We start from the raw sequence: 22379 nt of genomic DNA, 5'->3' as shown, positions 1-22379 counted from the left end.
GGGGCTGTGAGGGTGGCAGGGTTCCCAAGTGCAAACTTAAGTGGCTGTTTAGCAGTTTTCACACGATGATTACATTGTCTATCTCTCCGTTTGTGTATGCACATATCAGATAGGATTTTGTAGTAAATTACTGTTTTTCCACCACCTTGGGATAGATGGCTATACAATAGTTGATTTTACGGGCATATGGCATTTAAGTCATGAAAGACTAATAATCTGTCACTTTCCCAATGAGATAATATGCTCCTTTAACTAACTTGTACATGGTTTTCTGGCCAGTACAAGTAGAATAAAGGGGATCTACTTTCTAACTTTAGTTTAATGGAGTTTATGTCATAGAACTGCATCTCTGTGACTGAAACTAGTGTAATCAGTTAGGGGCTGCCCAGATAGCTCACTGTCAGAACTCGAGGTGCACAGATACTCACCTGGCCAAAGATGCTTAGCTAGTCTAGGATCTCTAGGTTTTTGTTTTTGTTTTTGTTTTTTTTTCCAAAATTTCCTATTGGGAGCATGGTTTAATTGTAGAGAGGGATAGTGATGTAGAGGAGAAGAGTTACTGTGACTGAAGCTCTCATCTCTAGTATTCAAAAGTTCCTTATAAGGCCTTTGTGGGAAGCAGATGATAGAGTATGTTTTTTACTTTAAAAAAATTATTTAATTTTTTTTTTTTTTTTTTTTGATACACTCTAGATTTTATTCCCTTCCCAGTCCACTCTCTGACTGGTTCCCATCTCCCCAGCCCCACCAGCCCTCTAAACTCCCTGGGGCCTCCAGTCTCTTGAGGGTTAGGTGCATCTTCTTTGACTGAACTCAGGCCTGGCAGTCCTCTGCTGTATGTGTGTTGGGGTCTCATATCACCTGGTGTATGCTGCCTGGTTAGTGGTCCAGTGTCTGGGAGATCTTGGGGATCCAGGTTAATTGACACTGCTGGTCCTCCTACAGGTCACCCTCCTCCTCAGCTTTCCCCTATTCAACCACAGGGGTCAGCAGCTTCTGTCCATTGGTTGTGTGCAAATATCTGCATCTGACTCTTTCAGCTGCTTGTTGGGTCTTTCAGAGGGTAGTCATGCTGGGTCCCTTTTTGTGAGCGCTCCATAGCCTCAGTAATACTGTCAGGCCTTGGGGCCTCCCCCTTGAGCTGGATCCCACTTTGGGCCTGTCACTAGACCTTCTTTTCCTCAGACTCCTCTCCATTTTCCATGCTTGTTAGTTTTTAAGACTTATCTGTGTGTTTTAGTTTACTTCTATGTTGTATTAATACACAGATCAAAAACAGTTGGGGAGGGAAGGGTTTGTCTGGCTTACACGTCCTGTTCACAGTCCATCATTGAGGGAAGCCAAGGCAGGAACTCCAGCAGAGACCGTGGAGGAAGACAGCCTCCGGCCTACTGCCTTGCTCTCCATGCCTTTCTCAGCCTGTTTTTTTTTTTTAAAAAGATTTTATTTATTGTATGTAAGTACACTGTAGCTGTCTTCAGATCTCATTATGGGTGGTTGTAAGCCACCATGTGGTTGCTGGGATTTGAACTCAGGACCTCCGGAAGAGCAGTCAGTGCTCTTAACCGCTGAGCCATCTTACTAGCCCCCTTAGCCTGGTTTTTTATACCACCCAGGACCACTGTTCAGGGATGGCACCACCTCTAGTGGGCTGTGCCCTCCCACGTCAATCATTAATCAAGAAAATCCCCACAGACATGCCTACAGGCAATATGGTGGAGACATTTTCTGTAGCTTGTGTCAGGTGCCAAAATATGTAGCTGTGAGTGTGCCTACCCGCTAGCACCACATGCAGTGAGTGTGCCTACCCGCTAGAGGACCACATGCAGTGAGTGTGCCTACCCGCTAGCACCACATNTAGCACCACATGCAGTGAGTGTGCCTACCCGCTAGAGGACCACATGCAGTGAGTGTGCCTACCCGCTAGCACCACATGCAGTGAGTGTGCCTACCTGCTAGAGCACCACATGCAGTGAGTGTGCCTACCTGCTAGAGCACCACATGCAGTGAGTGCTTCTCTGTGATTGTGGGGTCAGGATCGAACTCAAGGACTTTAGGCTTGGTGGCAGGCACTCTTACTCCAGGCATCTCCCAGTTTTAATGTGGGTTTTATTAGGCTTTGAATATTGTGTGGGTCTTAGGGAAATATAAGACATATACCTTAGTAAGCAGTGTGTTGTTTCTTTTTTCTTTTTTTAAAAGATTTATTTATTTATTATATGTAAGTACACTGTAGCTGACTTAAGACACTCCAGAAGAGGGCATCATCAGATCTTGTTACAGATGGTTGTGAGCCACCATATGGTTGCTGGGATTTGAACTCGGGACCTTTGGAAGAACAGTCGGTGCTCTTATCCACTGAGCCATCTCACCAGCCCGTGTTGTTTCTTTTACAAAACATTTAAGCATTCTAGAAATTTATAGCATTCTTGAAATTCTAATTTCTAAGAATTTTCAATCTAAAGAGGTGTAAAAGTTTTTAAAAGTAAATGGAATCCACTGGAAAATTCCAGAGGTGTTAACCATGTTTAATAAGAAAGGAATATGAGCTATTTTTCTGTAGTTAAGAGGAACAGAGATTTGATCCTGATGCTGGGGTGGGGGCATACACCTAGAATCCCAGCACTAGGGAGGCAGAGGCAGGCGGATTTCTGAGTTCGAGGCCAGCCTGGTCTATGGAGTGAGTTCCAGGACAGCCAGGGCTACACAGAGAAACCCTGACTTGGACTCCCCCATTCCCCCCAATTAGTCTTAAATGGCTGAATAACTTTTGGAGAAACTTGGTTGCCCAAAATGTGGCTCCCAACCCTGGAGCTGTTGTTCCTCTTGTCTTTGTGCAGGTGCATTATTTACCACAGGGAGGGAGTCCTGACACAGACCCTACCATTGTCTTGATAAGGAACAGAAGGAGAGAATACAGTAGGAAACAGTTGTCAGTTTTGTTTGTTTTCTATTGAGACAGGGTCTCTCTGTGTAGCCCTGGCTGTCCTTGAACTCACTCTGTAGACCAGGCTGGCTTCCAACACACAGAAAATGCACTTGCCTCTGCCTCCCGAGTTCTGGAATTAAAGGGTGCTATCCTGCCAGCTAAGGCAAAACTGACTTTTGAAATGCTTTGTGTTTTTCAGATTAGTTAAATTTTATCTAGTGTGAAGCATAGTTATTTGTTGGGGGGGGGGCATTCTCTTTATAGCCAATTTCATACCAGACATTTTGCCTGTGTTGAGACAAGTCTGAGTTTTGAATATGTTCTGGTTTTGAACTGCTGCTGTTTTAGTTGTCTGAGGTACAGAGAGAGAGGGCAAAATAGAATTTTGTGTCTTAAATTTCCTTAAGATTTGTCCTGTTAACTCTGCTTGTGTGATTCCCTTGCTAGATGGTTACCCTTTAACGGCGGCCACAAAGTTACTTTTTGGGCCAAGAAGGAAACTGTTATTTGTCCAAGTCAAGGAACCTTTTTTGGTTTTTGATTTATTCCTTCTGACTGTGTTATAAAACTTTGTTGTCATTGTGCCAGTATTAATTTTGGAAGTTCTTAGGGTAGCATATTCCCGTCAAGGGGTAGGACTAATGAGGAAAGCATATGCCATTTAGTAAACACGTAAGAAAACATAGTACTCCTTACAAAACATGGAATAATTTTAATGTTAGCCCATTGTCTAGGCCAAAGAAGAGCCTTGAGGAAGGAACTCCTGTACATGGCTTTGCCGTTTTCACTGTCACCTCGGCATTGGGCTTCTGGGAGTATCAAGCTCTTCTGATGCCTTCTCTCTGATCTCCCGTTTTTAGATCCTTTGTGTACAGTTCTTACTCACTCCTCACCTTCAGTTTATCCCAGCAGAACGAGCTGATCTTGTCAGTCCGCTGTTCCAGAGTGTTTCGTTGCTTTCCTTAGGGAGGGCTACTGCCCTGAATTCTCAGCCTACAGTTTTAAAGTTAGCCATCACTGACCTCTTTGGGGACAGAGATGTTCTTATTTCTAGGATGTCTTCATTGACAACCTGATTTTAAGTACAAAACAGTGCTATCACCAGGTCCAGAAGCTTAATTTAAGTGGTTTTTTAAAATCCTAAAATGCATCTGATACTCAAGTATATTGTATAAAGAACTGGTCATGGCAATTTTTGGAAAAAATAATTTGCATCCACACATAATATATTTTACATTTTCCCTCATCTAGTTCCATAAAATGCATAAAAGGATTTTATGCCATAGTGTTCTTTAAGTGGGAACAGCAAAAATGGTACAGCATCACTGCTGGTTGCTATGGAAACAGGATAGATTTCAAGTGGAAGATAATATGTGAATCTTACAGGAAAACATCTCTTTGTTTTCTGGTTTGAGTATAATGAAGAAGGAGATAAACTATTATATACTCTCCAAAGCATTTTAAGGTTCTTAGGGTAGCATATTCCTGACAAGGGGCAGGACTAATGAGGAAAAGTATATGGTAACTGACACTGTTAATAAATCCTTTTCCGGAGTTGGAATCCTCCTGCTACCTCCATTACTTACATTATACTTTAGTTTTGTAGAGAAAAATTTAACTTTATAAATTTCTACTGGTATTTTTATTTTAGGAGCAAATTATGAATTGAACTGTTTTCCAATGCCTGATTAGCAGATACTGCTTTCTTCCTTCGATAAAACATTTCATTGAAGTTCAGGTCTCTGTCTTTGTCAGTGTTGCTATGTTGGACTGTATCAGTCTGGGAGGCAGGTCCCAGTACTACTGTGAATGCTCACTTAGTGCCTGCTGATCACTCCGGAGCAATTGTTTTCAGTTCTGCTATAGAACGTGTTGATACTTTAAAGCACTCTTCCATCTTTTCTTTATAAGTAGAGTTTAGTTCTTTGTCTCTAGTGCTTCTTATAGACTCAATATTAAACTGACTGTGGTTATCCAAGAATATCAGCAGTCTCCAGGAAGGATAGAAGATTATAGCACAGCCTGAAAACTTCTCCCTTTTTTGACTTTGAACCTTACTAGAGACTAGCTGAAATGAGATTAAATGGATGACATTTATATACAAAGCTTGAGTAAAATATTGTGACCTTAATTATTCCATATTCTTTTAGGACTGTGAGTTTTGGGATCATTTTGAAGCTGATTACAAACTCAATTTTCAACCCCCGCAGCCCCTAGATATAAGGAGTCAGAATATGCATTTTAACAAGATCCTTAGATTTGGAGTAACAGTTGACTAACTGCTGTAGAAGACATGTCATGATCTAGTCTTCTTCTGCCTACATTAGCCTACTCATGTAGCTTTAGAATAAGTGAATTATATTACATAACCTATAACGCTCTTGGCATTTAATTTTAGATGTTGAGGCTAGTTTTTAAGCACATGTATTAGTATTTCAATGTATGTATGAAATATTTTCTAGGGAGTATGTATAGTTTGATGCATATTGATGCCTAAGACATGCCTACCCCTCCTTCCCCCAAAAACCCTTAACTAAAAGAGTTCTTTAAGAAATTAAGTGTGATGCCAGGCAGTGGTAACACATGCATTTAATCCAAACACTGGGAGGCAGGCTGATCTCTGTGAGTTTGAGGCCAGCCTGCTCTTCAGAGCAAGTTCCAGCAGAGCCGTAGCTGTTATACAGAGAAACCCTGTTTCAACAAACAAAACACATAACAAACAAGTTAGTATGAGTAGCTTAGAATAAAATGGGAATTATCCTTTTTTAAAGTGGGCAAGAGATTTGTCACCATCAGAAACCTCAAAATTATGTTTTTAAATTCCTATAATTAGTTCATGAGGAAATATTTTAAATCGAAGAGTGTTAGAATTGGTGGACAGCTCCAATTTTTAAATATTTATTTTTTAATCGTGTGTGCGTGTGTCTGTCTTGTCTGTCTGTCTGTTTCTTTTTCTCTGCCTGTGAGTGGGTATGTTCAGGTGAGTGCAGGCCTGTGGAGGCCAGAGGCCGTGTTGCTGATGGAGCTACAGGTGGAGTTGAAAGCTGCTTGCCAGTGGTGCCAAGTCAGCTCAGGATCTTCCTTTCCAAGAGCAGTTTGTGCTTCTAAGCTTTCAGCCATTTGTCCAGCTCCAGGTTTTAATCAAATTGATCTAATTTTTCTGAACATTGTCCTTGAATACTGATTAGAATGTTTTTGTTCTGAAAAATTATTTTTAAATTGTTTTTAATTTAAATTTTAAACAAAAGTGTTGATTATATTAATAAATGAAAATGAGGAATTAGTCACATATGATTAAAAATCCACTGGTTTGGTAGTATATATGATAAGTTTTGACAAATGTATAGGTTATAACCTGAAATAATGATATAGAATAATACCTCAAAAAGTTATTTTTAAAAGTCTTTTTGTATTCAACACATTTATTTTTATCATTGTTACATAATTATTACATGTTACATATAAGTCGTATTGTTATTATATAGTCAGTATGTTTATTCTCAGCTCCTGATAACTGCTAATCTTTCTCTGATTGTGGTTTGGCTTAACTCACAAATTTTATAAAATGAAATCATATAGTACAGTAATGTATGTGTCACATCTTTCACTTAGCATACAAAGTGACTGTTTAGGATTACCTGTGTTTATATATATATATTTATACACATACACATATCTGAATATAAGTATATTCAGATTTCTTACATTGCCAAGTAGCAGTTTGTTTTATGGATTTAACAGAATTTATTTACTTTCTAGTAACTGAACAAGCATTTGGGTTATTTCCAGGTTTTGGATATTGGGAATAGATGTGCTGTGAGCATTTGTGTTTAAGTCTTTCCTTGTCATGTGTTCTCGCTTGTCTAGCTGGCTAGGAGTGTGGTTGCTGACACGTAATTACCTGGATATAAGGTACTGCTGTCTGTCTAATGTTAATTTATATTTCTCTTAATATCCAATAGCATTGTGTTTCTTTCTGTGCCAGTTTATTTGTGTATCTTTGAATTTTGTGGTAGAAATATCTTGTCTATTTAAAAGTAGTTCTTATTTAAGTAAGTGTTTATTTTGAGTATTAGATTCTCATGTCTGATATATATATATATATATATATATATATATATATATATATATGGTTTTGGTTTGGTTTGATTTTTTTCGAGACAGGGTTTCTCTGTGTAGCCCTGACTGTCCTGGAACTCACTTTGTAGACCAGGCTGACCTTGAACTCAGAAATCTGCCTGCCTCTGCCTCCCGAGTGCTGGGATTAAAGGCGTGCGCCACCACGGCCTGGCTCTGATTTATATTTATGAGAGATACTGTTGTGTTCTATCATTATCTTTAGTCTTGATATTGGTAATAATTTTGGCTTCATAAAGTGGATAGGAAGGAATTGTCCTGTCTTCTCTCCTAGAAGAGGATAAAAGATTAGTTTATTTTCCTTAAATGTTTAGTATAACCAGCTAGTGACACCATCTGTACCTGTTGTTTTCTTTGAAGGCATTCAGTGAATCTGATTTTAAAGCTGATTCTGTTTAGTCTTTCATACCAGTAAACACCTTCTTTTAGTCTGCCAGATATTAGTGAATTTAATTTTTCTTAAAAAATCCTTTATTATATGTGTATGCCTGTTTTGTCTGAATGTATGTGTACCATTTCTGTCTGACCTGTGTGGAAGCCAGAAGAGGGCGTTGGATCTCCTGGAACTAGAGTTACAGAGGATTGTGAGCCACCTTGTGGGTGCTGGGACTCTAACCTGCCTCCTGGACGAGCAGCCAGTGCTCAGACCTGCAAGCCGTCTCTCTACCCGCCGAGCTGACACTTTTAATTACAGGCTTACGTTAGGTTATTAGTTCCTGTAATGTATTGTTTTTAGTTAGTATTCTTTTAGGAATTCTATTTTGTGTTATATATAATTTAGTCTGAAAATAAATGATGGGAAAAATATTTGGCAGGTCTTTAATAAGAAGTTTATTGAATGGTGGTTATGTTTTTAGTCCTGATGCAGCTTCTTGAAGGAGCTTTCCCAGTGAGGTTGACTATGTGGATGAAGGTGTCTTAAAGTTAGTCTAGGGATTGAATAAACAAGACTAGGATACCCTTTCCTTGGTAGATTTTAGCAACCTAGGAGAGCTACATTATTCCAAACAATTTAGGCATATCTCTTAGTTATTATTAATTGGTTATTCATTTTCTTGTTAATATTCTAGAATGTTGTAATGGATACCAGAGAACAAGTATTTTTAATGATTCCCCCCCCCTGGAAAGTGCTTTATTGATGAATTTCTTTTATTGGGAATCTAGTAATTCAGCTAACTATTCTTTAAACCATTTGTTACTTGTTTTTCTTGGCATTGTAGCTTAGCATAATGCATTCACTTGCTGAGAAATTATTATTTTGTTGATGATATTCTCAAATAGTAATTCTCTTTTAATGTTGAGTAATATCACTGGGACACTCCTATAGCTTCAATGGCACTTGTTAATCATTTGTCTATCCCAGTCTCCCATACTTGGCATTAAAACTTACTTCTCCGAGATCTTGCTTCCCAGTGTTGAAGCATTTTATAGATTGCAGACTAAAGTATGTCTGCAAACATTATTGCTTTGGTTCTGTGTTTTTGTTTTCTTGTATTTGCTGACAGGCATGCTATCATGTTTCCCACATCATTAGTCAACCTGTCAGCTTTAGTAGAAACGACTGGTGATCGCACTGACCTGGAGATGCACTCCTGCAGCTAGGTCGCCTTGTTCTTCACAGCTATGCCTCGCTGATATTATTGGCTAAGGCTAGAAGAGAACTTATGCTCTTTCATTTCTTGTTTTTCAAAGTTTAAAATAGCACTGTACATTTCCAGAGTGACAATTGGGTAACTTTTAAACAATTTGATATTTGACATTTACCTTTTTTTTTTTTTTTTAAATTGAGATGACAAAGTAAAAAAAAAATTAAAATTTGAAGAAAATTTATACAAAGAAAGCAGCAGTATATATGTATGCTAAGCCCAGCTTCAGGATTTTAAAAGTTAGTCATTTTTAACTTGGTGTTAATAGTGTTTATGCTGAATACTGAGTATGTAAGTCTCTAAAACAAATATGGTGATGTTTTCACTTTCACCGTTTTCCTTAAACTTATTCTTAGCTCTGTTCTTATGGGACGCTTAGGTACATATTGCCTGTTGTGCCACACGTCTCTGAGACTTAGGTTTTTTCTTCATTCTTTTTACTCTTGCTGCTTGGAGAATTTCCTTGGATATTTTCAAGGTCATCAACTCATGTCTATTCAGCGAATATTTTATTATTTAGTTCTAAATGTTCCTTTTATTTCTATTAGTGTGCGCTCTCTCTCTCTCTCTCTCTCTCTCTCTCTCTCTCTCTGTGTGTGTGTGTGTGTGTGTGTGTGCTCTCTGTGTGTGTGCTTGAGGTTTGATGTGTGAGATCTTCCCAGCCTGTCACAGCCACAACTCTAAAGCACCTGCTCTCCCTTGTTGAGTAGCAGATCTCAGGAGAGCCTTATATAGTGAAGTGGTCCCTGCACCTGTGAAGTTTGTTGCCCCTTGCCCCAGGGATGCTGGCTGCTTTTGTTTTTATCTCCAGCCTATCTTCCTGCTGTGTCAGTATTGGTGAACTCAAGATTTGCCTGTTGCCTAGATCTTCACGCTGTAGTTAGGAAATGGTTCCCTCCCCAAGGGACTGGAAATGAGCATTGTGCTTACTTTATGAGTTTCCTTTTTAGGGACTATGGGTATGTGCTACATGCTGGCCAGTGTTTGTCAAAAATAAATGCCTTGCATGCTTTGTTTATAGCAGAGTGTCTTACTTTCTTTACTCTTTGTGATTTCATGTATCCAGTTTTTCATGTGCCTGATTACTTATATTTTAAAACAGCACAGCAAAAGAAAACAAATCAAAAGAATTGGGGTTGATTCCTACTCTTTAACTGCTTTTCCCTCAGTTAATTTTATGCTGATTTACAAATCATTCTTAGGGGTCGAGGAGAAGTTCAGCAGTTAAAATGCATACTATTTTTGCAGAGAATCTAAGTTCAGTTCCCAGCACCTTCATGGGTCCCAGAAATACTCATAACCCCAGCTCCAGGGGGACCCAGCACCTCTGATCTGCAGGCACTTGTACTTACAGGCACATAACCACATACTACTAACACACACACACACACACACACACACACACACACACACACACACAAATATAACAATAGATCTTAAAAAAAAGTTTTTAATTCTTAAGAGTATATACTATAAGCAGCCTAATTTGTCAGTTTTGGCTAAAACTTGGTTCATTTTTCAGTTTCGACACACTCAGGTTTATTTTTTCACTACTAGAAGTAACAGTGGGAAACAAACATGTACATATTTGTCAACACTTTGTTTATTCCCTTATCACAGGTTCCTAGAAATAGGAGTCCCAAGGCTTAGAATTGCTTCAAGGCTTTAAAGAATGCTTGGTCCGATGAGCTCGGGAACACTTAGGTGACAGCCTTATTTGAGCATAGAGTGTAAATGTTAAGGGCCAGTCTTTAAAGCACTTGCTTTTGTTAGATAACTGTTTTGTTTTTGTTTTTTTGTTTTTTTAATTGAACACCTCCCTTCTATAAAAGTTGTTTTAAGTTTGTGTTTGAAATTTGAATATTCTAAAAGATATTTTTACTGTCTCTGAAAGGAAGTTACTCTTTGCTCTCTTTCTGTAAATTTAGGTTTGGGTTGGTATAATATAGCTAACATTAGAGGTGTATTGCAGATTGGAAGTCTGTCTGTCTGTCTGTCTGTCTGTCTCTTTCTCTCTTTTAGATTTATTTAATGTATGTGAGTATACTGTAGCTGTACAGATGGCTGTGAGCCTTCATGTCATCTCCGCTTGCTCAGTCCCTGCTTGCTCCGGCCTAAAGGTTTATTTATTATTATAAATAAGTACACTGTAGTTGACTTCAGACTCACCAGAAGAGGACGTCAGATCTCATTACAGATGGTTGTGAGCCACCATGTGGTTGGTGGGATTTGAACTCAGGACCTTTGGAAGAGCAGTCAGTGCTTTTACCCGCTGAGCTATCTCACCAGCCCTGTATTTAGTAGACTTAAGATAAAGTATGAGTAAATGGAAAAAATAGATTTTATTTCTTAGAGCAGTTTTCAGTTCAAGCAAAAATAAACAGTTCCCAAATGTCTCTCCTCATTACCAATGTCCTGTATTAGAGCAGTTCATTTATGTTAGCCTTTGATGTATTATCCAAGATGGATATTTCACAGTAAAATTTCACTCTGAGAGCTGTATATTTTGTTTTTCTAAATTTAGTTAATTGATTTATAAATGTGTAATGAGTGGTATTCACAATTATATAGTTTCACTGCCCCAAACATTTCTCTTCTCTGCCTGTTTTTTTACCTGCTCTGAATCTCTGGCAAACATAGGCTTTTAAAGTAGGAAGATAGATTCTGTACGTGCATGTGTGTGTGTGCGTGCACGTGTGCACGCTCCTGTGCACTCGCTCTCGTGTGTGCTCTTAGTTGTCCTTTGGAGGTTGGATTGGTTTGGGGAGGAGAGCAAGTGTGTTGATGAAGGCCAATATAACATAAATATGATATATGAGATAAAAGGTAGTGAGCAATAGTTTTAATCATATATCATAATGATATATGATTAAAAGACAGGGAAAGGGGACATATGTTCTGATCTGTGCTTTAGCAACGAGTATGTGGTGATGTTAGCCTGTAGTTACATGAGTGAAAGTCACAATAGTATTTCGGCATTTTAAAGTGTAAAAGTTCCTGTTTAACTTTTTAAAACTTTTTACTTTAGTAGCAAACATTCATAGTGCCTACTGTGCGCCAAACTATTTAAAACTCATCTGGTGACCATAGCTAGACATGTGATTGCCATTTACAGGTCAGAACTGGCACAGAGCTCTGAGTGGATCTGGGAATTTTACCTTCTTCTGGTGTTAACTATTGATTAACCTTGCAAAGTTTTTTTTTTGTTGTTGTTGTTTTTTTTTTTTGTTTGTTTGTTTTTTGTTTTTTTCAAGACAGGGTTTCTCTGTGTAGCCCTGGCTGTCCTGGACTCACTCTGTAGACCAGGCTGGCCTCAAACTTGGAAATCTGCCTGCCTCTGCCTTCCAACTGCTGGGATTAAAGGTGTGAGTCACCACGCCTGGCATGGAAAGTTTTAATCAAGCAATTTGCACACTGCTTTATCACTTACTTGGTTTGGCCTTTCCTAATGATTTCTTAACTTGAGATTTTTAACTGTCTGTTCCTGTCCTGCAAAAACCAACTTTTGTGAATTGAGAGATTGTAATAGGTTACAGCCCAATGTTATTAACAAAGGAAATGAAAATGCCCTCTCTAATTAAATGGTGATTGCTTTTACTCCAAAATTCTCCCTCATACTTGCCTGCTCTCTGTAATCTATTATCACTCAAAGTACAGTTTGAAAAAATACTGTTGCTCATTTGGCTGTGCAGTGTTAAAGGTGCCTTGCTGTCTGGCAGGAGAGGCAAAGGAGGTGGGCAAACCTAGGTGCTCTCGCCTGTTAAGATCCTCATTGCAGGGAGAGGGGCTGCTCTGTGGATAGTGTGTGTGTGTGGATAGTGATTGTTTCACTGCTGACTGATAGTATCATGACGGAGTAGATTGGCCCCTCTCATGGGAGAGTGGAGAGTAGTACCCAGTAGGTATCAGAGGTCTCCTTGGAGTGGAGGTGACACTTAGTGGACAGGTTCAAGGGAGTGTGGCTTACTATTTTTGATGGAGAAACATTAATAAAGTCCCTACCTAGTATTAACTTAATTGCTCCATGGGACCAGGAGGTTGGTAGAGGAACTGAACAAGGTACAAATCAACAGTTGTTAGACACTTAGCTTTTTTAAAGAACAGAAAACTAAACCTTGGGCAGTTGTTTCCATTTATGTTTTCTGTAGTTATTTCGCCATTATTTTTTCTGCAAAAGTTACCTTATTATCCTGTGTGGTGGTGAACAGAGAAAGGGTCTGGTTGTTTATAGAAGCTACATATTCTTAAAGTTGTAGCTGTGGTGTTTGAGAAAATGTCCCAGGGGACAGTGGCACTGGCACCTCAGTGGTGCCATTTTTCTCCACTAAAGCAGTCCTGGGTACCTTACTTTGGCAAGGGAACTGTAAGTCTCACTTGAAAAAATTGGGAGTTGTTAACTTTATTGGGTCATATTTGGATACCCTTAGGACCCTAATTTTACTTTTTAAATTCCAGAATGAAAATCACTACATTCTATCTGATTTAATCTTTGTGCTGTGGAATAATTTTCTAGGTGATGAATACAAGGACAGTTGGTCTCAAAAGAATTTGGTGAAGTTGATTTTGTCCATGAGTATGCCTGGCTACAGTATTCCAACTCTGGCCCACAGTTAGCTGCTCAATTTGCTTGACTGAAATAGAGGACCTAGTGTAGTTGTTTTTCTCTCTCTATGTGTATAAAATGGAAACTCTCACTGATAGTGTTTGTCCTCTTATAGAAGGATTGGAAATCCAAGGAACTTGAATATCCCCTTTTTATAACTTCTCAAATATTCTATAGAGAGGAAATATTTCAAATTTTGCTTTAGGTGTGGCCCTTAAGGAGAAGTTAGCAATGTAGGGACTAAAGTAACCTGTTTCTTTCTTTTTTAACTTCTAGGTGAGGATTATGAAGATGATGACCTAGTAAACTCAGATGAGGTTATGAAGAAACCATGCCCAGTACAGATTGTTCTTGCCCATGAAGATGACCATAACTTTGAGCTTGATGAAGAGGCCTTGGAGCAGATACTGCTGCAGGAGCACATACGGGATCTTAACATAGTCGTGGTGTCTGTGGCAGGAGCTTTTCGTAAAGGGAAATCATTTCTCCTGGACTTCATGCTTAGATATATGTATAACAAGGTGAATAGTGTCTTTCAAATTGACCCCATCTGATATAAAAATTGCCAACCAACTTGAAAAAAGAAAAAGAAGATAGAGGCGCAGTTACATTTTTAGCTTTTAGCTATGTCTCAAATATCTGATTATACCTTGAAAGATCACTGACATGTGTGTGCATTCTCTCCCCCCCCTCTTACACACACACACACACACACACACCCACACCCCCCCCCCCCCTTTGTTATTTCTTTATACTATTCCTGTTTAGGCTGAGTGAAATAGATACCTTGTATATCTGTATTTCTCATATGGTCACTTTTATTGCTAAAATTCAATTCTTTTAGACTGGTTTCTATGTCGTCTGAGCCTCATCCCTTCCTGTAAGTTAAATGTACTATAGTGTTTTCCTTGAATCTTGCCCTATTCGCGGCTGACCTTGTCATAAGAGGCCTTCCTGTACTTGTGAGGCTGTGTATGCCCTTCTCTGTTTTCATGGTTCAGGCATATTCATGACGCTTTTAAGTTTTGCTTGCTTGCTTGTTTTTTTCCTAGCTAGTTTACTCTCAGGAAAGTCTTTCTTGATTACGTAACTAACTCCTACCAAAGATGTTTTAAAGACTAGGCATGTTTTGCCTGTTTTGATGAGTGTATTTCCCTTCCTCTATGTATTCTCACTTTTAGGTGGTATGAGAGGTTTTATTTTTTTCTTCCCTATAGAAAAGTGGAGGGAAATGATTCACTTTAGTTAGAGTGCTTTTGGTAGTTACAAGTTGAGCTGAGGGAACGTGACTTTGACAAGGAGCAAGAAGAAGGTCTTGGGGACTTTTAAAGTGGGACACTAAGGTGGAATTGCTTTACAGTGGTCTTTGACATTCAGCAGCTTCCTGAAGACACTAAAGTAGCATTTAGCTGAGTGATGTTATTATCTAAACACCCACCTGACTCTGTTCCTTTATCTGTCTTGAAATGAGAAAGAAGGTAAACAGCCTCTTTGGTTTTTCCGGGGAACACTGCGGTAATTTGTTTTCTCCTCAGGCATTCTTAAATGTACCTTAGTATCAGGAACATAATTCATAGTAGTGAGCAATATTTTATGTGTTTAAATTAAAGCTTCCACTTAAGATTACTTCTGAAATAATGAAATGTATGAATAGTACCATATTACTATTTTTTTCTTTTGTTAAATCTGTGTACTTCAGGACAGTAAAGATCCTCTGTATTTTGAGGCTTTCTAATTCCTTAACTTTTTAATAGGATACCATTATGAGCTGTGAGCTGCAAATACCTTTGATTCTAAATAGGTTAAAGATAGAGTGCTGGGAGGGGAAGGAAACGGATCACTTGTGTAGAAATAATAGATAAGTGTCACCTCAAGTGACACTTTACCTCCCTGGGTAGTCAGGGACTGTCCAGAGGGGAGAAATCTCTCACAGGACTAAACAAGCTCTCCCTTGGCTATAGGAGGTTCTGCACTCACAGAATGGCCTGAGTAAAATTACATACTTATGTAGTGGCTTTTAAGTTGAATTATTCTTAACTGCCAATTAGACTATTTCTGTATATAATAGAATGCCTGATAGATGTCAACTTATTTTGTTAATTAGAAATTGCATTAAACAGTGTCTGACTTTTGATTTCTTTTTTTTTTTTTTTTTTTTTTTTTTTTTTTTTTTTTTTTTTTTGATAACGTACTGATTTCCTGGTGGTTCATGCTTTTCCTATGAGATATAGGTAAAGGAGAAAAGACACTTTATGTGAGTTATAGAAGGGAAATTAAATCATGCAACCAGAGATAGAATTTGATGGTAATGAGAAATGGTTGATTTTCTCTTTCAGAGTGTGTGTATACTCTCAAGTGTTGTGTAGAATACCAGATTGTCTCTGCTCACAGTTCAGATACATATATTTTTCCTTAAAATAAGTATAATTTACAAACTGAAAGATATGTAAATCTGTGGTATATTGCTTGATGAAACTTTGTACATGTATGTCCACCTTCATGATCACCATTCAAAGTAACTTCTACTGTGATCTCTCCCCATCTGCTGCTTCCTGGGTGAGCTCTGGTGAATGAACTGTGCCATAGATAATTATTGCCTTATTTCAGTAATGTTGTAATGCTCAGATTCACTGATGCTTTTACATACAGCAGTATACTCATTCTTACTGTTTTATTGCATGATTAAAATGTATTTACTTACTCACTAATCTGTTGATGGATATTTGATTGCTTTGACCTTAATAATTTTTAGCCTGTTGCTTGTATGAGTCACATTCTTTGAAAATGGAGAAGGTTACTTTTGAGTTGGTAGGAATTGTTAGAGCAGTGTTCATTAAATTTCAGTTCTAGGAATCAGTTTTAAAGGGAAAAATGATTTATAATTAGATTAAGTACTATGTGGACAACTTAACACAATACTTAGAATTCTGATAGTAATGACAGTAAAGATGAAGATTCTTAATTCTATACAGTTGCTTCTAACTTTACCTCATTCGTAATGTTTTCTCTTGAAACTTTTTATGAAAAAATTTAAGCATATTAAAAGTAGTAATGTGTGCCCATTCTTTTAATTTTTTATAGTTATGAATTCTATCAGTTGTCTTTCTTCTATAATCTTACTATCCTACACTGCACTTGGTGTTTAGAAGTAAACTCTGACGTAGAAATTGCATCAGTAAATATCTCAGGCTCTTTTTCATACACAGCAGTCCTTCCTAAGGTTTTACAGTATCTTCTGGTTGGTCCATTTTTCAGTTGCTTCAAATGTTTTCTTCCGGTTGAAGCACACATTGTGAAAGCACACGTTTAAAGTGCTCTTAACCCTTCCAGCTTTCTGTTTTCTGGCAGTTCACTTGCTGGTCTTGCAGTTTCTTGCTCTGGACTTAATAGCTTTACTCCAGTGGTATAGTTGATGTTTCTTTGTCCTGTGAATTTTCTGTAAATTGTTAATTGAGTCTGGAGACTGGAGCAGTCTGCTTTACTTCATCTACTTTTCTTTTGGCAGAGATGCTTTATAGATGATGATTTTGTAGTTGTTGTTGAGACAGTTTCTCCATGGGGCCCTGGCTGTCCTGGAATTCACTCACAGGCCGGGCTGCACCAGTCTCAGGGGTCTGCTTGCTTCTGACTCCCACGAGCTGTGATTAAAGGCGTGCACCACCATGCCCAGCTGTAGTAGCTGTACTAGAACTTTTTTTTGAGGCTTTCCTAAATTCTGGGTACTCTTGGTTATTTTTTGCTTTTGATATATTTTTACTGTTTTACTCACTACAAGTTTTACATAACCTTAATATGACAGGCTGCATAAAATTTAGTTTTCATTATTTTTGCTAATGTGAGAAGCAGACAAAGCTTGATATGAATTTTCAGAATTTTGAATCAGTGAAGAAAATAAAAAATTTAGTTTCTCTCCTTTCTCTCCCAAATACAAACTTAGGAGACTAGACACTGTTGTTCAGTGTAGAGTCTATATTAAAGTGAATGATTTTAGCAAAAAAAAATTGTTATATATTGTTGAATCTATAAAAGTTAGGAATTGATGAGATGGAGAAGTTTCTAGACATTGTTTGATATCCTTCGTGCACTGCTTTAAGAGGGAAAACACGAAGTTTTGGAAAATGTTCTTGTAGGATTTCAAATACTTTTTCATTTTTCATCCTTAAGCTTTAGAATATATGTACTGTCTTTTTGAGTATTATAAAAATTTATGTTACCCCTGTAATGTAGTACTTTAGGTTTGGATGTTTGAAAGTTAGGTGTGAAATATCAGATTATTGGAATTTAAGAGAGCTGGGGTTTTAATGTGAGATTTTGTTCTCTAGCTAGAGGCTTTTGTCTAATGCTCTCAGTTGTGGGGCCGCATGCTTTCCTCTGCTGTCTTCCATTGTCCTGGGAGTCCTTAAAACTCCACTCTGTATCACTCTTTGTGATACAGAATCTTTTTAATTTCACAGAATTCCATTGTCTGTCCTTAGTACTATTTACCATTGTTAGACTTTATGATGATTATTTTGTATCTGATTATATTGAAGTTTGCTACTATTCTGCTAATCCATGGGTAGGGTTTTCCTATCTCTTAGTGCCTTCTTTAATTTTGTTCTGTGGTGTTTAAAAGAAGTATTTTACTGCGTTGGTTAGATGTATTCTTTTTTTTTCTTTCCAAGATTTATTTATTTATTTACTTATTTAATGTATATGAGTACACTGTAGCTGTACAGATGGTTGTGAGCCTTCATTCAATTTTTTAGGACCTCCGCACCCTCTGGTCAACTCAGCTCACTCAGTCTCTGCTTGCTCCAGCTCAAAGATTGATTGATTTATTATTATACACAAGTGCACTGAGGAAGAGTGGAGCTAAGACGCACACTCGTCCAGTTTTAATTTTAGAAGAAATGCTTTAATTTTTTTCTCAGTTTAGTATAATGTCGGCTATATGTTTATGTGGCCATAGTTACACTGGAGTTTTTCTTCTATTTCTAGCTTCTCTGAGGCTCTTATCAGGAGATGTGGGGCTTTGTTAAAGCCTTTTCTCTACCTTTTGAAATGATGCTGATGACAGATGGCTCTGACCCCCACTGATTGTTTTTCCTTTTGTTTATTTTTAAGTTATTCAGATAGGGTCTTGGTCTATAGCTCAGCTTAGTCTTGAAGGTGCATGACTTCCCCTACCTCAGCCTCCTTAGTGCTGGGATTACAGTGCTGATCCTTCAGTTCTTATCCCCTGACCTCCACTCCTTACCCTAGACTGAAATTGGGTAAGTGTAAGGGGCTGAAATGGGCTAAGTGTGCCTTTGCAACTCTCCATAAATCTGCCAGGTTAGTTTGAACAGCAGGATAGACCTCTGTTGCAAGGACTCTTCTGGGTGTATATAATTGAAAATAGTCATTTTTGTCAAGTGAATTTTAAAAATTTAAAATGGTGTTTTCTTCTAGCTTACCATGACTGTGGAGTCCTGTGAGGAATGCCAACAAGTTCTAGTGCTGCTCCTGCTAGGGAACTCAGTTTGGGGCAGTTCTTGGCCTCTCAGGTTTTGGAGTGGTAGTTTGCTTGGAAACTCAGGTGTTTGTTTGTTTTTGTTTTGATCCAAGGAAAGAAAGTCATAATTTTGAGTTTGCTAACCTTTTTCCTTTTTTAGAACCTGGAAAGACTTCAGCTTTTACAAATGAGGCTGAAACTGAAAGTTTAATGTTAGGTGCAAGTTAGCAGCCTTTGGGCATTTTTGTTTTTTTAAACTGGTATCCGCAGTATAAGATTCATCATATTAACCATTTTCAAGCGTGTAGTTCAGTGATACTAAGTTCAATCACATTGTTTCTAGCAGATTCTACTTAGGAATCTTTCATTCATAATTTTTTTGTCTTTCTGGTTTGAAGCTTAGAAACTTCAGGATCCTAAACATTTCCTCTAGGCTCTGGAAGCCAGCATGCTTTTCTTGACTGTGTGCACCTTTTAGGAGTAGGAATCATGCGGTGTCTTTTTATGTATCTGGTTTATTTGTCGTAGCTGAGTGACTTCATGGTCAAGAATGCTATTTAAGATGAGCTTTGACTTAAGTTTTCTTTAGAATGTAATCAAGTTGTTAGAATTGTCTGGTGTGTCTGAGTTTGTGACCTGGGTCATTCATAATTTCTATTTATCCAACCCCAGAATAGGGGAGTTGGACATGGGGCAGTTTGGGCGCTTGGGTAGTAAGTAGTTTTAACTGGAATGTTTATAGTTTGTTCCAGGACTTCACGCTCTCACGTAATCACTGGAAAATGTTAAATTGCAGTAGGTGTTAGAGTGTCAAAAACCTACTTGTTTTATCTGCTAAGTTGGACTTTAAATAGAATAAGATTTTTGTTTGTGATTATTACTCTTGGGAAATACCTTGAAATGAAGGAGTTAACTTTTTCCCTTAATTCCCCATCTTTCATCTCCTTTATTCTTTTACTGCCATGAGTTGCGGCTTTTAGATTCGTCCCGCCTCACCATTATGAAAGGAGTAAGCTCTCTGGTGAGGTTTCCCTTCCATTAGGCTCTGTTAGGAGCAACTGTTTCCTTTTCGTAGACGGGTGTGAGCTTCATGCTCTTGAGGTAGAGCTTATTGCTGATAATTGTATTATGTAGGTGAGTCTTTGGGTAAGAGCTGCATTTATCGTTTGGCATCACTTACAAAGAGTAGAGCCTTTTCAGTTGAGATTAACTTTAAAGATCTTGTATTTTCTACTATGAGGAATATTGGGTTTCTACTCTGAGGAATAGGGTTTTTGAGACACTTTTGTCTATACAGTGGCAAAAGGTACCAGGTTAGTGCTTTGGAATTCCTAGGTTTGCTTTTAATAAATTCTGGGAGGAAATAGGGTCTGTTAGAAGTAAGACAGTTTCCAGAACCCACTAGAATGCTCTTTGAGGGCAAGAATGTTTTTGTTCATTTAGAGAACTCTGGATTTTTAAGTGTTCAGAATTTGGTAGAAGGTAAATAAATAATTTGTTAACTGAATTAATAATTATTTTTCTAAAGCCTTCTGTGTTCATTCACTAGAGGAATAATCAGTTTTATTTTGTTTGAGAATTTTGTTATCTAGAATCCTTACTTTACTTTAAAAAAACTTTTTATTTTTTTATTTTTTAACTAGACAGAGTGAACTAAGAAGAGATTATACATAGTGATAAATTTCTGTGAGACATCAATTCTTTTTAGTTTCTTTGAACATGAGGGTTTATAAGCATGTTATAGGTCTATGATTTTTGTCATGTTTTAAATTGTTTTTTTTACTGTTCTTATTTCTAGGACTAGAACAGTTATACTTCTTTTATGCTTGATACTTATATTCTAAAGAAAGCATATTGAATTTTATAAGAAAATTTTTTATTCATTTAATGAATGCTTCCTTATAAGCCAGGCAGAATGAAGTAAAACTTCAGTTTTCATGAACTTAAATTCTCATATAGGAGACAGAGAAGGCAGCATATTGAGTAAAAGCAGATCTCTGAGGAGAGATTCTTTTAACTTATTCATGAAGGTTAAACTGGAAAAAAAACTTTTGCAGTCGCAGATTTTTTCACATTGTGGGGGAATGAATAATAGTTTCTTACATGTAACATTTCATCCCTTCAGTGTTAAGAGTTTTTGAGTCTAGGCAAAAGAAGGAATAGTCTAGCTAAACAATGTATAACGTAGGGTTGATTTGATCGTTTAGGCATGTTAGAAAGAGGAAGGTGTGTGTTTGCCTGTGTTGGGATCTCTGTGGAATATTGGGAACAGAGATTGGAAAAGTAAAAGATGTATTATTGTGACCAGCAGGTCTCCAGATGGCCTCACAGGTTATGTGGAAGCCATAGGTAGCGCTTTAGAAGATAGAGGAGCTTCTTGTGAAAAGTAAGTGACATGGAAGAGTGACAGGGCCTGCCTACCACCTTCTAACACTAGGAAGGGTACTTTGTGAAACACAGGTCCAGAAAACACTGAATGGAGTTGTATGGTGTGATTTTCTTGTAGCCAGCAGAAATGAAGGTCTAATAGGTCCAAGTGTTGACAACCGAGGACAGTGAGTGAGTGCAAGAGAACGTTGTCATGTACAGCATTGTAGCTTGTTGAGCACGGAGCTTTGTGGATAGTACTAGATGGAGTCAGGTCAGGGCTGCGTCTTCTCAGTTGATGTCTGAGCCTGGCTTTGTTTTGTCTTTCTATCTTACATGTGTCCTTCGAAAGTCACATCATCCCCCACTGCTCTTGTCTTCAATATCTCTCTGCCCCTAATTTGGGTTTTGTAATTTGTTTTGAATTAGATTCAAGTTTATTAGAAATTTCTAAAACGAAGAAATATTTTCTTTTGAGATGCTTTAAATTGAGAATATGTAGACTTCAAAGTGTAGGCATCTTGACATATGGCAGTTGGTCATTAACATCACGTATTTAGTATTCTAGACAAGTTACATTGTGGTGTATTAACTGTATTTATAAATACTTATTTATGGTAGTGGGCATTGAATGTAAGACTTATGTGTATAGGTGAGTGCTTTCCCACTGTACTATACTCCAGCTCCATACTGTATAGTTATAGTAGTTGTAGCTCTGTGACTTGAGTTATAAGATCTGCCCCCTCCCCTCTTTCTTGGTGATGAGGACCAAACCCAGGACCTTGGGCTTGTTAAGTAGATCCAACTCACAAAGATTTTATTACAGAAAAATTCTCAAACATTCTTTAAAATAAAGACAGTGTTATGGACTGCCACACTCCTGTAGACATTAGTCTCGTGTGTTTCTTGGACCGTTTTAAAGCAGTTGCCAGGGAGATGCATCTTTTTTCATCATAAACATTTAGACCTCTAGTAGCTAAAGACAGTTCTATTTTTTTGTGCACAGAAAGTGTCATTTTGTGTGCTTGTCCTGTTTTTTTCTATTTTTTTTTTAAATTTTACTTTCTTTATATTTGCTTGCTTGTTTTCTAGAGAGAGAGGAAAGCAGTGGAGTTGGATGTCGGGTGGTGGAGAAGCTCTGGGAGGGAATCTGGGCGAGAAACCCTGATCACAATATAATGTATGAAAAAATATTTTAAATAAAAGAAAAATGTTTATATC

General features: G+C 37.8%; 1 protein-coding gene across 3 annotated transcripts in view; it reads left to right on the top strand.

Moving 5' to 3' along the window:
- Nucleotides 1–22379, top strand: part of Atl2 (atlastin GTPase 2) — a 43720-nt gene that overhangs the window by 3646 nt on the left and 17695 nt on the right. For all 3 annotated transcript variants that reach the window (XM_021217638.2, XM_021217637.2, XM_021217639.2), the window contains exon 2: nucleotides 13592–13836. In XM_021217638.2, the coding sequence (XP_021073297.1) occupies nucleotides 13592–13836 (245 nt within the window). The remainder of the gene's footprint in view (nucleotides 1–13591; nucleotides 13837–22379) is intronic.

This window comes from Mus pahari, chromosome 18 (assembly GCF_900095145.1).
Source record: "Mus pahari chromosome 18, PAHARI_EIJ_v1.1, whole genome shotgun sequence".
Lineage (NCBI taxonomy): Eukaryota > Metazoa > Chordata > Mammalia > Rodentia > Muridae > Mus > Mus pahari.
Note: the sequence above shows the minus strand (reverse complement) of the source record. Positions and strands in the feature narration are given on the sequence as shown.